Source organism: Conger conger, chromosome 13 (genome assembly GCF_963514075.1).
Source record: "Conger conger chromosome 13, fConCon1.1, whole genome shotgun sequence".
NCBI lineage: Eukaryota > Metazoa > Chordata > Actinopteri > Anguilliformes > Congridae > Conger > Conger conger.
In genome coordinates this window covers 27,142,110-27,158,158 of record NC_083772.1, presented here as the reverse complement: position 1 = coordinate 27,158,158, position 16,049 = coordinate 27,142,110, and the positions used below count along the sequence as shown (strand labels likewise).

Below are 16,049 nucleotides of genomic sequence, written 5' to 3'. Positions count from 1 at the left end.
GTAGAGTCCATGCCTCGGCAGGTCAGAGATGTTTTGGCCACATGCAGAGGACAAACAGCACATTTTGCAAGTGGTCATATTTTGGCTCATCAATGTCAGATGGTTTATCTGAATTAATCTGTATTGGAAAAATGTTACTTCATCCTGAAAATGTACAGTACTTGTATTCTTTCACCATAATCAACATAACATTAAGTTGTTTAAAATGTTCCAGTTTCATGGTGCCTTGCAGGGAATTGTAGGTAATGACTGAGTTCTTTCCCTTGCCTACAGCCTGGTGCCTCCGTAATGAAGGCGTGAGCTCTGTCCTCCTGGGAACCTCAAACCCAGAACAGCTGACAGAGAATCTGGGCGCCATTCAGGCAAGTTAGACAAATATTACAACATACTCCAAAACCCAAATATCTAAAGCAATCGATATCACGTTTTGACTTTTTTTTTCTCTTATCCAGGTACTGCCAAAGATGACATCCCACATAGTATCGGATATTGATCACATACTGGGGAACAGGCCCTACAGTAAGAAAGACTACCGCTCATAGGCTTAGAGCCTTCCATGCTGTTTGACTGGGAAGGAAAGAAAGTTCTGGAACAGCACTGTGGTACTTGTTCCATGCACCAACCTGTCTATCTGCAGTTCTGCTCAAGATGGAAATATCCAGTATAACAACATGAGCTCTATTCAAATAAGTGCATGCCTCCACTGGGAATGATATGTGCCTAAAGATACTAAAGCACATAAAATGGAGAAACAAAAGAAAAAGTATGAGGATATGAAAAAAAATCCAGGCAGCATACTCCTGCATTCTGTTCTGAGGCAATATATTACCTCTTAAGCCACCTCCAATTTCACCAACAACCGTTTGGGACCCCTACTTGGTCTACTAAAGGAAACTAGACAGCAAAAGAAATGCTGCCTCTTCTGTCCAGAGGAGGAACTGCACATGTATGCATAGTGAGGGACGCATCATGAAACTAACGTCTTCATTTGCATCTATGGAAGAAAACCCTGCCTCTACCCTTGCCTGTGTATCAATCTTGCATTGTCAACTGCTGATGTAATGATGCGAATGTACTTGCAGATACATGAGAATCCTGAAGACGAAGGGTTCATTACTATAACGCTTGCTTACCAAGGGGGCGGGTGGGTACAACTGACATTATCCAAAAGAAATATACTCTGTAGCGAGTGCAAATAAGAGCAAACCACTTTAGAATAAACCATTTAAGTAATTTAAATAATTCTAAACTCCCAACATGCAAATAACACATAATACATATGTAAATTGTACATAGTTTGACTTTTCAGCAGCACAAATAAGCCATTCCTCATCGTCTCTAGTCCTTTTCAGTTTTATTAACCAACCTCAGCTTTCACACCTTAGCCAAGGCAGTCCGACCCACAAAGCACAATGCAGTCCAGGACTGCAAGCAGGAAGCAGCAGGAGAGAGATGGGCGATAGTTGGGTGTGGTGAACAGTAATAGAATGGTTATGTATTTATAATTGCGTTCATTAGACCTTGTTTGCCTGGTCCTCAAAAACACTCCTTTTATATATACATATATACTGAAGCTCAAGATTTTTTGATTTTATGTGCTCATTGTTAGGATCAGTGTTTCTCCATTTTTTGGTCCTCTGGGGACACCGTATATCCTTGTTTTCATTCAAACATCACCAAATTAGCCATTTGTTTAAATGGGGGAATTTAAGAAACGGGTGAATACCAATCTGGATTTCACAGTTCAGTTTGCCTGTAAATGTGTGATTTGAACTCATATTAAAAAATTACATGTAAATGTTTTAGGGATATTTGCCATCTAATATTTCTACGGCCTGTCTCTAGGCAGTTTATTCAGAGTGGTTCATCTGTATGATCCTGTAAATCTGGACTGTGCAGGTGCCAACTGAAAATGTCCAGAAATGTCCAGATCAGATGCACAAGTCTAGATCAGTGCTAAGCTGGTACTGTAGCACATCACAGATAACCCTAATAGAGTTGATCCCAGTTGGAGTGAAATTCAGCATATACGGTGTCCTGAGGACGACCAATGGGAAGCTCTAAAGAGCTGAAGATTCATCCGCGTGTTGGTACATCAATCTCCACTGTTTACAGTGCCTTGAGTAAGCCCTGCGGAAGGCCACAGGTCACTCTGGGGCCCACAGCAGGGGCTGTGGCTATGGGCTAAGTCACCTGAACTCCTGCAGTTCAAATGACTGTGTAAATTACTCTTGAAAAAAATAAATACAAATAAATGAAAGGAATCCTCTATGTTTTCTACAATTTGTAAAATTGTGATGGAAAGAGAAATGTCGACTTTTCAGGCTGTTTAATCTCAAACATCAGGGTCTTTTATCATGTCATGTGTTCTTTGCTTTAATTTTGTAAATATAGGCTACATATTCAGCTTGATTAAATAAATGCATAATGCAGATAAACCTGCGTTTGTATTTTTTATTTTTAAAGATCCTGCTTTTAGCAGAATTGTCATCAGTATATCTGTATATATGGTGCTGAAAGCTACTCTTACAAATGCAAAAACCTTCACCTTTTTGTTATTCTCATAACTTGAAGTCGTTGGAGCTTCAGGAACTTCCCCACACCATCACAAACATGCAACCAATTAAAGGAATGTGCACCATAACAGCACTCGAATCCACCTGTACGCATCATGTCAAATCCATAAATGTGGCATCGAAGCTTAAGAGCACATAATACCTTACACCATACTGGAGTTTATCATTTTATTGAAAAAAAAAAAGTAGAGAATTTCTTGAAATGGCCACAAGGTCTGTGATTGTTGTCCAAATTTACTCCTTTGTTCATGATCCTTATTTGTACATAGTTTAATGGCCCACCCCTCTCTCCCACACTTCTCCGGGCGCTCACTTGGATCCAGTCGACAGCAAGGCGATGAGGCCAGAGGACGCACTGATTGACAGGATGTAGTTCCTGGGTGGAATTTGTCAAGGACAAACATTCAATTTGGCAAAATAATGTAGTTCAGCATGCACTTATGCACCATGCACTTGATTAAAGGAGTCTAATAATCACACAACATCATCCGCATTGGCTAAATGCCCCACTAATGAAAAAAAGAGTAGCATACAAGGAAAATGGAAATTGGCTATTTCTTCATAAGGTGGTTGACCCTTCCCCCAACCCATTGATAACTTTATGTTGAGGAAACTACACGTGAAGGAAACTCACTAAAAGCTACAATTCATGGAAGAAAGGATACACTGTAGGGTTGAAGTTCTTGAGCAGGAAGAAGGAGGCAATGATGACAAGAACCAGGAAGAGGGTGTTGTTGTAGAAAATGGAGAAGGTTGTTGCTTCATAATCAGCAACCTCGTTTTTCTTCCACAGGATCCTGTTAACATGCAAAAAAGAATGCATTAGCTTTTCCCAAATATCCTGTACAAATAACTGCATTTAATGTTGAATGCTTTTCATGCAAAACCTAACCGGAAACATAGTACTCCTTTAAATGTTCCACAACTAGACAATCTGACAAACTTCCAGGAAAACATTCAATAATTGCATTGGCAAGACATTGGATCAGACCAGATTTGAGCAGTTAAAATCCTCATAACTGTTTAAATGAGTACATTTTCATTATTCAGGTTTTGTGTACTTGAGTGTGTTGTACTTGTGTGACTCAAGTACAATGTAAGTCAGGAAAAACAGAACATTGTAAAACAATCAAAAACTTAGCTACTATACATGGTAAATCCTAAACATTTGAGAGAGAGAAGGCAATAATTAAACTTGGGATATCCCAATACCCTCTTAGCAATATTTGCCCATAATCATGAAAAACATTTCACTTAAAGCAACAAAAATGGTGTTAATTACTGCACTGGCCTATTTCTACAAAGCAATGATTTGAGTTTCCACCACCTTAACATGCATTCATAGTTGAGCAGGCAGAAAGCAGCCTACACACAATGAAAATGGTTCCACCTTAAGCTTACATTTTTTTACCTTCTTTCTTGAATCAATTATTCACAGAGATGAGTATTGCCAGAAAAAAAACAAAAAAAACATACAGCTAGGAATAACATTCTGTAATCTGACACAGGACCACGTTCAAACATCGTTATAAGCCCTGGAAATGTGTAATGGTGAGCGGTTAACAATAATGCGCAATAGCAAACCTTTCATCCTTCTCTTTGCGAGACATCTTCCTGTTGTCAGCCTCGGACAGCTTCCGGGTCACCTCCTTGGAGACTGCATCCTCACGTTTCTGAGCAACTCTGAGGGGACAACAGATAACCCCTCACTACTGATGCCCCCGGTGTGTTTCAAGTTTCCTCACAAGCTCACAAGTGTTATCTTTAGGAAAGTGCCGTCTATAAAACCGTATATTGGGTTCAGAGGCTGGTAATCCATGCAGAAATGCTGGCATATCTACAGCTGCCTGGATATGAGCGGAACACACAATGTACTTTTTGTTACAACAATAGAGCATTTATACTACACAATTAATTAAGTTGCAAAGATTGAAATTCTACACCCCCAACCAATATGGAATACCACCACCACAAATGGAAAAGAAAATTTGTTTACTTGTGTTTTAGGACGAATTTGACATTTTTGTAGGCGAATGCAACCAAATACGTGCTGACAAGGGTCATGACGCCATAGAGGACAGCTGACTGCACCAGATCCATGTGCCAGATCCTCCAGAACAGCCCTGCATAGATGAAAGCAGACAAAACACACCGGGTGAGTTCTTCCTTACAAAACAAAAAACATGACAGCAGGGATCAAGGTAAACAGAGGATAGAAAACCAGCAGTTCTCAGCCCTCGAGGACCGTGATCGTGATCCCTGCATGACAATCAATTTAAACCGGTCGATTCTCAGAATGTTACCAAATTATACTGTTGCAATACAATCTTTAGATAAAGTGGTAATATAAAAATAAACTTTTTGGCAATAGATTTTAGGCTCGTTAGCAATTTACAGCCATGCTAACTTAGCTGAACCAATTAGCTAGTTCAGCAACTTAGTAACGTTATGTTAAGCTATAGAAAACAGTAACCAAATTAAGCCCTCAAACAACTTGCTTAGCTAGTTGCCGAAAGTAAATGTCAAATCACCACCAACAAAAGCGACAATACAAGCGTTATTAACTTAGCTACATGCTTTCCCCCGGCTAGGGGTTTCCTGGCTTAGTTGCGAGTGTGCTAGCTAGTGCCAACTCAATGATGTTCGCAAGTCTATGCTAGGTAAAAGCTAGCCAACGGTAGCTCATTGTTAACGTAGCTATATTATTTACCAGGGCGCAGAATTATATTTCACGCTGATTAAATAGGACTTAACATGTTATCTAAGTGGTAGCTTGAACTCAAAGTCTCCTGTTTCAACAGCAGACTAACACAAACCGTACGTTAGTTTATGGAAATGTCTATCGTTAGCTAACAGTTACTTACAGATGGGAATTGCAGACACAATAAGCGCATTTCCGTAGAACAGTGCCGAGGATTTGGCAGAAAGATTTCGACTGAAATCTTGGAGTAAAAGGTCCTCTTCAGACTGCTGTTTGCTGGTGCTTTTTGGTGCCATGATTAGAACTCGTCCACGTAACTGCCTACTCTCCTCCGCTTCCAACGAGTAAAAGGACTGACACGTATCAGCTCCGTTTGCTTGAAAAGGTAGTCCCTTACGCCTCGTCAGCACAAAAACGGAAGTGGAAGGCCGTAGACCGGATGGTGTTCATGAAACTTGCTCCTCAAATAAGTCAGAGTAGTTCTGTAGAGCAGATCCATAGGCTACAGAACTGTAGACAGAACTGCAATAACTAAACTTGTTACACGGCATTAGCCCCGGTGTATAGCATTGTTTCTTGTGCATATTTATAAAGTGGGATTTATGTCCAGGAAATATCATTGCCGGCCTGATGTAATGACTAAAGCACCACACGCATTATTGTTATCTTCCTGATTTTAGAATATAATGCTCATCGAGATATACACTCAGTGAGTACCTTATTAGGTACTTATTAGACTTATTCTTTAGACTGCTACTGCTGTAGCCTATCCATTTAGAGTTATGGTATGTCCAGAGATGCTCTTCTGCATACCACTGTTCTAATGTGTGGTTATTTGCGTTACTAACACCTTCCTGCCAGCTTTGACCAGTCTGGCCATTCGCCTCTGACGTCTCTCATTAACAAGGCGTTTCTGTCTGCAGAACTGCTGCTCACTGGATTATTATTTTTTGCACCATTCTTTGCAAACTCTAGAGACTAGTGTGCGTGAAAATCCCAGGAGATCAGCCGTTCTGAGATACTCAAACCACCCTGTCTGCCACCTACAATCATTCCACTGTCAAAGTAACTTAAATCACATTTCCCCCACATTCTGACGGTTGATGTGAACATTAACTGAAGCTCCTGACCAGTATCTACATGATTGTATGCATTGCACTGCTGCCACACAATTGGCTGATTAGATTGTCGTATGAAGTAGGTGTAATAAAGTAAATGCTCGGTGAGTGTATATATATAAAACGATAATGTTGCCGTCCAGACAGACAAGCATTAGAACGATCAAATTGAGGAAATGTCGTCATTAAGAAAGGGATAGCATTATGGGGGACGGAGTTTTAGCCTTGATCTAAAACTAAATCCTTGATCTAAAAACGCAAAACAGGACTTCATACGTCATGTCATGTTGGAAATTGTTTTACAAACTGTTCGGAAAAATAGCTGTTAAACAATATGATTACTTCGAACAAAATAGCAATTCTATTTATTGAACCATTATGGAAAAGCTCAAAAACACGAATAATATGCATGTGGGCCTCAGTCCATTTTAATATGCTGCCACACCGCATTGTCACTTCTCTGTGCTTCTCTGTCTATTATTTTAGTTTTCAATTAATTTAGCCTATATGCTAAATAATCCTGCTCTAAAATAGTTGGTAGTTTTCGAATAATCCAAAGTGTGTGACATAATACTTGTGTCCAAATTAATCCATATGCCATTAATCGCCTACAGTAGGCATCTCTATTAACATTTAACATTTTAATCTTATGAAATTGGGATATTAGAACCTGTTATTAAACCAAAGACAATGACCTGTACCATACTCAGTTTGGACTGAAGATATCTTTTTTAATTCAAGCAATCAGATACAATTATTGCTCAATTTTACATTGAAACTTGGTTAAACAATCTGTACTGACCACTGTTGACTTCACTGAGAGTACAGTGAAAGCCGAGACTGCTTTTTGGCAGGATGCTTCAGGACTGAAAGGAAGCTCATTGTGTTTAAAAAGTGGACTTGTACATGCTGAAGGTAGGGCAATTGCAGTGTATTACAGGATACAGTATTTGCATGCTACATTTGTAGAAACATAAAACACCTCAACTGTACAAATGTTTTTTCGGAGATGGTTCATGCTGACAGACAGACAGGAATATAGCACTGGCCCGTAAACTTTCTCATGATATAGTGGTGATTCCAGAGCATATTAAGTGTCTGGACTGGCAAACCTTGAGGCTGTTCCACCTAGTGGGTGTTCTTGGCAGCTTTGTGAAGGCGACGTTAGTGAGATTGAGTGATGCTTAGCTGATGGCTGTCTTGTTTGATTTACTCTTACCTCCCACCCCTTATCCACACACCAGCTTGATCAGTACCACACATCCTTTCTCACGTGTATGCATGCACATACATATGCAGGTGCACACACACACACACACACACACACACACACACACACACACACACATACATGCATACACATACAACATGTTTTAGGCTACAGATTAAAACTCAGAAAACTGACATTGTGTTTTCAGTTATCTCAGGAGCTTTTCCTGTTGTGATTTAACACACTGTATTGGAAACTTTGAATGTGATATTATATATTTCCACTAGAGGGCCATCTTTACATTCTCATCCAGACTCCAGGCTGTGATGTGATTTTTCATTGCAAGGTTGTTCTGTTCATCCTACTGCTGATGCATTTTCACAAGACTGAATGTTTATAGCTGTGCATAATGTACATTAGCATGTTGGTGGATTTCACCTTGGAAAAAAGACAAACATAAACTGCTTGCCAAAAGGTTTAACTGAGTGGCCAGGTAATTAAATAAGCAATGCAATTTTGTCTTTTTTCTTTTGTCGTTATTTAGCAACAATATTTTGCTCTATAATGTCTTTCCAAAAGGTGTGCCCTTGGAAAAAGGTGTGCCCTTGGATTTTGTTCCCAGTTTAAACTTTCTCAGAATGCCATATTGAATTTGAGTGAATTGAACGTTTTGAACATTGCACTAGTTCTGTCATTGTAGGCGATGGGTGATTATCATTTTCAAGGGCAGCTCGCTTTGAGCCTGCCAGCGTTTTCCATGTCGACATCAATCATGCATTCATAGTTTAATTCCTCTACTAGGTGGAGAATTAGTATTTGGATTAGCTGTCGGTGCACGAAAGTACCTGTCCAAACCGATTAAACTGGTTTGCATGGATTAAGTGGCATTTTAACACAACCAGGCTGCAGACATAATTTTCGACAAACCCCGTATGTGTAGACTTAAACCTTCTTTCAGATGAAAAGCATTTGTCTCTGGAGCAATCACTAGGATGTAATTTTCGGGTTGATAGCGCTTAAATGAAATGGTGTCACGGTAGCCCATGGCATCATTGGTAAATCTGTAAGGGGAGTCATTTCTGGCCATCGCATGTCTGCCTCGGAACAAACAGACCTCAAGCCACGCAGGGGCTACCCCCCGTCGGGTGGCTGTTCTGCAAAAAAACGTGAGCTAGCGTGATTGTGTCTCCTAATGGCCGGGGCTTAGGGATTAAACATGCACTCCAGCAGAAGAGGAGGAAGGTCACAGTGCCAAAAGGCCTGCCAAGACAATAATGTGCGAACACTGAGCGTGCTCTCTTTCTCCCTTTGTTTTAGTGTGACTAGTCACCATGGCCTCACTACAATAGTGTCACAGCAGGTCCTCAGTGGGACTTGGGTGGAGGGATTTGGCAACACCTGACACCTGATTTGGCAACACCCATCTTAGTGGACAACCGAGATCCACTAAGATTTGTTAAAACGGCATTACCTTTTAATAATGACATTTTACTTTATTGTATTGCATCTTTGTGCCTAAAGCTCACTTTGTGAATTTTGTAGTACCTCCACTGCCTTTGTAAATTAGGGAGTACGGTACCTGAGTCTTGGGTCTTGTTTTGAAAATCAGTCCATATTCCTCCCGTGCTCAGACCTTTGCTTTGCCTTTCCCATGACCCACTGCGTGTGGCAGCTCGTAATGCCCAATAAATGATTAAACAGGGCACGGCAGCCTCACACAGTCTGCGTGGGGAAAACAGGATTGTCTGACCTGTTTCCATGAGTTGTTAACAGTCTGTGCTCCCAAAACCCTCAGGCTTTCTGAGGCTAGAGTTCACGCACGGGTAACCTTCCCCCCTGTTCATCAACTTACCGGCCCTGTCTGGTTTTTCACTTAAGATTTTGGGTTGCTGGTGAAAAGACCTGCATTTGTCTTTTGCCAGAATAAACAAATGAATCATCTCTGAGTCTAGAGCTCTGAATAGATTTGCATTGCGCATTTGCATAATGATGTAAAATGTATACGCAGCACGGCGTTGAGGTGGCCTCTCCAATTGAAGCGTCTGAACATATTCAAATAATGTTATGATCATTGCATCCTTCAGGGTTTTCACTATCCATTATATTATTACTGCAGGTTATAGCTGTTTGAAAATTGCTACATTTCCTTGTGCATGAGTGGGCTTGAATTACATTCCCACGGCAGGATTTTGAGATGTGGAAAAAAGGACACTGCCACCATCGCATGTATCAGCACTGGATCTGTTTTTGTTATTTATCCTACTGAAGAAGGACATGGAGACTGCAGTCCTGATCACAAACTTGGGGAGGACAGGGGGGATATGTCCTCAGGAATGAGAAGCGGGGGGGGAGGGGGGGGTTCAGTAAATGCATGGTATTGGTACAGGGCCCCTTGGCTCAGACAGGCCTTATGTCTCCAACCTTCACCTTTCATGTTTCTCTCTGGGTTTTAGGATGCACACAGATGGCGGACCTGCTTGTCAGTGCCCAGTGGCTCATGCTGGGGTGACCGTGCTAGCAGTATCTGTCCTGTCACCTCACACTCAGCACCACTTGCATGCAGGACTACACAGAGAAGATTATGTGGAAAAAATACATAGAAACAGGAAATATGGGAAATCAGTGGGTGTGGTAAATACTCTGTTTTTCAAATATTGCCAGACATATGTTTACACTTTAAACACAGATTTGTGTGTATGTGTGTGCTGGGTTAGGTCTGTATCTTGAGACATGTATCTCTGCTCTCACAGTGCCTCCCCCATGCCTGTCTGAAAGGGACTGGAGACTTGACACCCCCATCTGTTCTGCACACAATCTGGGTGATTTCTCACCGGCCTTTTTCCCAGGAACATTCATTACCCAGAATTCCCTGCCTCAGTCCTTTTTTCTTTCCTTTTTTGGTTTGGTCACATGGAGCTGAACCGCTCATCGTCATGGTTATTGTGTTCTGGTCCTTACTGGGATTTCCTGGAGGAAGCATTTGTGAAATGCCTCTCTCCTACCAGCAACACTTCCCTTATTGATGAAAATGCAATGATGCACTGCACTTAATGTCACACAAGCAATTGTTGCTTTTTATACTTTAGCATAGGCTGTGACGTTAAATGTTCTCATATTTAACACATACCCTGTCCTAAAGGCCCATAAAAATGGAAAATGCACAAATACCAACTGAGCATCTTATCCAATTGAGTATTCAATTGAGAATTGAGCTGGAACAGAGAGTGCTGTAATTATCAAATCAGTAGCATGAGCGTGTACAGTTCAGGGTACTTTGGTGGATCTCTTTGTTCATAAGGATATTCAACCTAGTGGTAGAGGTAGAAAATCTAGCTTTGCTCTACCTATTGTGAAAATCCTGTGGTCTCTTATGGAGAAATCATACAGCATGTCAATGAGTGTGACTGCTGGCTTATGGCTGCTTAATCAAAAGAAACTGTATGTATGCAATAAATTACTTCATCTAGTCTATGGAACATCATGTAGCACAAAAATAAAGTTACTGTAAATCTGTAATCAAGCTTGCTTATAAAAAAGCACAGAATCTTTCAATGGGCCCAGAATATCTCACATTCAGAGGCAAACTGACTGGCTGGCACATAATGTACCATTGAGTCCTGACCAGTGTTTGAACATTTAGGGTAAGGGGTGGAATAATAAAATGCAACATACGGTCACACGCGCTTTTCACTCTGTACAAGGACAACAAGACATCAGGAGGCAGTTATCTTTAAGAAAACATAAGCGTCTGACTTTTTTGGCAGCAAAGTGGGGTTTGCTCGCCTGTCTCCAACAAAATGTGGCAGGTCTCATCTTTGATGTGTTTCTGTGTGAAGGGTGATGCTGAGCCTGAAAACAGAGACCTCTTGTCCCTCAAAAGCTAAATACAACCATCAGGAAGTCCCTCAGTGAAAAAGTTAACACTTGGAAATAGCACGGCATTCACAAGTTCAAACAATAATGTTCTGCACAGAATGATCGCAAAATTGCCATGAACACATTTGTGAGGGAGTAAGATCAGCTTGCGCACTAAAGTACCACCACCAACCTCCCACAGGGAGTTTAAAAAAGACCTCAGTCCCACAGGTCAGCGAATTCACGGATTGCGTGCGTTTCTCATGCACAGGCTAGTTGACGCAGAAACAGCGCCTGTGTGGGCTTACAGGGATTTCAGTAAAGAGACACAGTATTCATGGAAACAGAGAGGAGGAAGGTCTCTGTGTCCCGGGTGCGAAGGTACAAAAAAAGGATGGAGAAACATCTGTGAAGTGAGATACCATGGAGAAATACAGGACCACAGTTTCAAAACTTGTTTGTGTAGATTGTGTATTTCTAACTGAGGAACATACAAGACATAACTGGATTGTGTAATAGCTCACAAAAATAAGAACAGCCTGTGAACTACTTGTGTGGGTGTTGCACACAGAACAACCACTCAAAGGTTGCTTTCACACGTCACTGACTTGCTGCACAGAATCTGCTTCTTCTTCTGCTTCTTGTTAAAAAGTAGATTTTCCACTTGATTTGGTCCCGCGGTGTAAAAATGTGATCGTACCAAAATGCAGTTTGTGCATCTTCACATACATACAGTAGGTGACACACTGACATGTGACAGTCTCTTGCACTCGTTCCACAACTTTCCCTTCCCAAACATTTTCCTACTGGCAGACTGCAAGAGTAAACTCTATTTTTGCTTCAGATGGCGCAGCAGTTCAAATTTGTACAATAAACAATAAGCTAGCCATAATATATTACACAAGGCAAGTCACGGATGGATCAGAATCCCTTTTCCCTGTTTTTTTCTGATTTTCCATGACTCAGTGTCCCACTCTGCCTGAGCTGTGTAGGGTATTGTTAGACAGACTTCCTCTCTTGAAAATGCATTCATAGTACGAAGTACACCCTTTTGGTCTGAGGCCTTTTATAAGTGAACTGTAGGAGGCTGAAAGAGGTATTGTAGGACACAGACAACACATAATCTTCCGCCCGCGCACATGCACAGGCCATGCGAGCTTGCAAAAGCTCTGAGGAGAGTGGCAGGCTGAGAAAGGCAGTGCTATAGATTTCCATCCCACATCTTGTTACTCTCGTAACCATGGAGGAACGGGAGTCATATCGGTCCAAGGTCAGCGTGCCACGGCTGGCCGATGACTCAGGCATGGCCAGCACAGACAGAGTGACCTGACTTTCAGCTGTGCACGCTCTCTCTCTCTCTCCCTCCCTCCCTCTCTCTCTCTCTCTCTCTCTCTGTCTCTCTCTCACGCTCTCTCATTCTCTGTCTACCTCTCTCTCTTTCTGTCTGTCTCTCACTCTGTCTCTGTCATGCGCACACACAATTTTTTTACAAAATATGTACTCAGTATTTATATGGTCAAAACATTAAATAACATGAATATGATGAAAGGCAAATATCATTTTTATAATTTACTTACAACTTCATCACTCTCTCTCTTTCTCGCTCTCTCTCGCTCTTGGGCACTTTATGCATGCACTTTACCTCCAGACGAGGTCACTTCTTTGGTTAGCACAGGATTTGTGTGCTTAACGTTTCCCTGATCCGCAGCAGTTTGGGCTTGTCTCAGTAGATGAGGGCATGTTTTCTTGTTCAAGAAATCACTTGGTGAGTGGCACCTGGTTTCTTTTGTGCCTGAAAGAATGATGGGATATTGAACCAGAGCACGCTGTGGAGCCTCATCTCCTGCTGCTATCGCTCTGGTTTCATCAACGCGGCTCAGCAAGGAGTGTCTGAAAGATTTATGGTTTGTCTAGAAGGGAGCGTTGGGCTAGGAGAGGTGCGGAACAACATCACTTTGGAATAATTATAGTTGTGGAGCCAAGCTGTGAATCAAATGACAGGGCTGTTAATCTTTTTGAGCATCATTGAACATGATCAAAAACTGATGTCATTTTTATTTCCACGTTAGAGCTGATTAAAGTAAACAAGGATGAGCATCTGATATAGGGAAGGACACGCAGTTAACCACCAGAAGTGAAAGTGTGCGTGCGTGCGTGTGTTTGAGAGAGGGGGAGCAGGTCGCGTGGCACGAATCGGATGTTCAGTTTTGTCTCCCCTTTTGCGCGTGCGAGCAGTGCGGATAAGTTCTAAAGTAGGAAGAACGGTGGAGGCACACTCATGCAGACTCTTTTACACGGTTTTGGTGCTACTGTGGCTGCGCAGCTGTGAGCCCTCTGACAAATCCGGAGGGAATCTGAGAGTCAAGGGACAGGCTTTCCTGCGGCTCGGGGAGTGGGGGTGGGCAGACTTCCCGGTTGCATGAGAACTGGATAATAGGGACAGTGGGTCGGACGGCCAGGGGAGGCGAGGAGGGGCGCACAGACGGAGCAGACAAGCATAGTTCGCACGCCAGCACGCACACGCCAACTTGACAATCTTTATTGTGGTATTTTCGTTTAGACGTTTCACACATTAGATTGCTTCACAAACAAGAACAGAGTTTATGGTTGGGGGGGGGGGGGTCCATGGTTCCATGCGACAGGAAGGGTGAATCATAACGAAACATAAAAGAATCATTTAACGAACCGGAAAGAATAACTTGCGTGGTTATGCGTGCGAGGGTTGCACGTCGACTAACACATAATAGCCTACTCAAAGAATCGAAATAAATCAATCACGATGAATGGTTTCCACGGAGATTCCGGAAATTCCTCCGATGACAATTTGGTAGAGAATGACTAACACAGGCGAGACTTAACACAGTCGCATCTGCAGTCCAGATGAGTTAATTTCGGAAGTCGGGACATGCGATAGGCTACTGTGCATCTCCAGCACAGGCCCACTATCTATTTCTTTACGGGGCATTTACTTGTATGAGCTTACATCAACTAGCCTACCAAAATATTTGGTATAATTAAGCCTTAATCATTATTTTACAATGGATGTTTTACACATGACACTTTTATAAAATAACCTGTTAGGCCAGGGATGCAGTTACTAGATATCTAGCGTTCTGTAGGTTTTCATTTTAACCATAATTTTGTGTACCTGATTCTACTAATTAGTGCATTGAGAATTAAGTGTGTTTTGTTAGAGTTGCAGGGAAAACTTACAGGAGGATAGATCTCCAGGAACAAGATTGGGTAGGCCTGTGCTAGACTTAAAAGTGTAAAGTTTGGGGACAGATTTTCATAATAATCTCTGACACAGTGAAGCCACCAGGGGGTGCAATTGCTCACTTTCTCATTGCTAAATAACATAATGACATACACTTTATGGTGATAGGTAATATTAATCTATTATATCTATTTCTGTAAAATTTAATTTGTTTTATTGGAAACCAGGCTGCTATTGCCAACCACTCATATTGTTTGTTTGTCTACCCCCTCCCCTGATATCCCTCTTGTCTAACCCCAAAAAAAATTGTCTAAATAAAAAAACTAATAAAATAATTATTTCACTTACGGTGACTGTATTTCTTGTTTAGAACAGCACTTCATGTGTATTTATGGATGTGATGCTGAACTTGTGGAAGAACCTATGCACTTGTAAATCGCTTTGGATTAAAAGCGTCTGCCAAATGACTAAAATGTAAATGTAAAATGTCTTTCCGAGACTTGGGGAAAGGTTCTCCATCTTTCAAATGGTTGCCTATAGCTTGTCAGTCAAGCAATGGAAGATATGCAGAAACTTATTTTCCAGTTCATGCTTCAATATTGACAAATGTTAATAAGAAGAAAAACACAGAGACAAGCTTCAAAGAGCCTTATGAGCAGGGCTTTCACAGTAATGGGAGTTTACCAGCCCAGGACGAGAACAAGCCCTGATCTGTGATGAAGCTATGGTGCGTATTCTGGCCGTCTGTGTCATAAGAGGCATTCCTGGGAGATGACTGTGGAATCACAGTTGCAGAAAGGAAAGCTGAAGGTATGACCCGCCTTCCCCCAACAAAACACTCATAGACACAGAAAAAAGAAAGTTAAGGGTGTCCACCCTTCCCGCTTCAGGCAAAACCGAAACTTAAATGCTGCTCCCCCTTAACCTATCCTGTATCTGAGTAACTTTTTATTTCTTACACGTCTGGGATCAAGGGTTAAGGGACTTGACTCATCAAAGGGAAATCTCTGCCAATGAAGGAGGAGGGGGGAGTTGAGTGTCTCTGTCTCTACATGAGTAAAAAAGTTGCTGAAACATTTGCCTTAGAGTATGATGGGATGGGGTACTGGTGGTGGAAGAGACAGAAGAGAAAAGAGTGAGCATGAGAAAGAGAGAGAGAGAGATCTATTTGGTCTTTCCCCATCTGAGAGTGAAATATGTGAGGTATCTGTCAGCCTGCTGGGTGAGTTTCAGGATCATTAAAATTCCACTTCTCTCTCCTCTACTGCTTAGTCCAACATGTCGGCTCACGTGCATCTCCTCTCGTTCTCCTCTCTCTCTCTTCTGCTTTGAATCTGCCCGTACCACACACGTTTTATTAGAATTACAGACA

The 16,049-nt window shown here is 41.7% G+C and overlaps 2 protein-coding genes across 2 annotated transcripts in view; one reads left to right on the top strand and one right to left on the bottom strand.

Annotated features, from left to right (window-relative positions):
• kcnab1a (potassium voltage-gated channel subfamily A regulatory beta subunit 1a) overlaps positions 1 to 2,438 on the top strand; it is a 49,774-nt gene extending 47,336 nt beyond the window's left edge. Inside the window, exons 13-14 of the mRNA XM_061216844.1 lie at positions 274 to 362; positions 453 to 2,438. Coding sequence (XP_061072828.1) covers positions 274 to 362; positions 453 to 542 — 179 coding nt within the window. The 3' untranslated portion in view covers positions 543 to 2,438. The remainder of the gene's footprint in view (positions 1 to 273; positions 363 to 452) is intronic.
• A 292-nt stretch (positions 2,439 to 2,730) lies between these two features.
• On the bottom strand, positions 2,731 to 5,686 carry ssr3 (signal sequence receptor, gamma). The gene is made up of 5 exons (XM_061216845.1): positions 5,441 to 5,686; positions 4,573 to 4,699; positions 4,161 to 4,259; positions 3,242 to 3,373; positions 2,731 to 2,952 (listed from the first exon to the last, which is right to left on the bottom strand). Exons 1-5 carry the CDS (start codon positions 5,571 to 5,573, stop codon positions 2,886 to 2,888), a joined length of 558 nt encoding a protein of 185 aa, XP_061072829.1. The 5' UTR covers positions 5,574 to 5,686; the 3' UTR covers positions 2,731 to 2,885.
• Between the last annotated feature and the right edge of the window lie 10,363 nt (positions 5,687 to 16,049).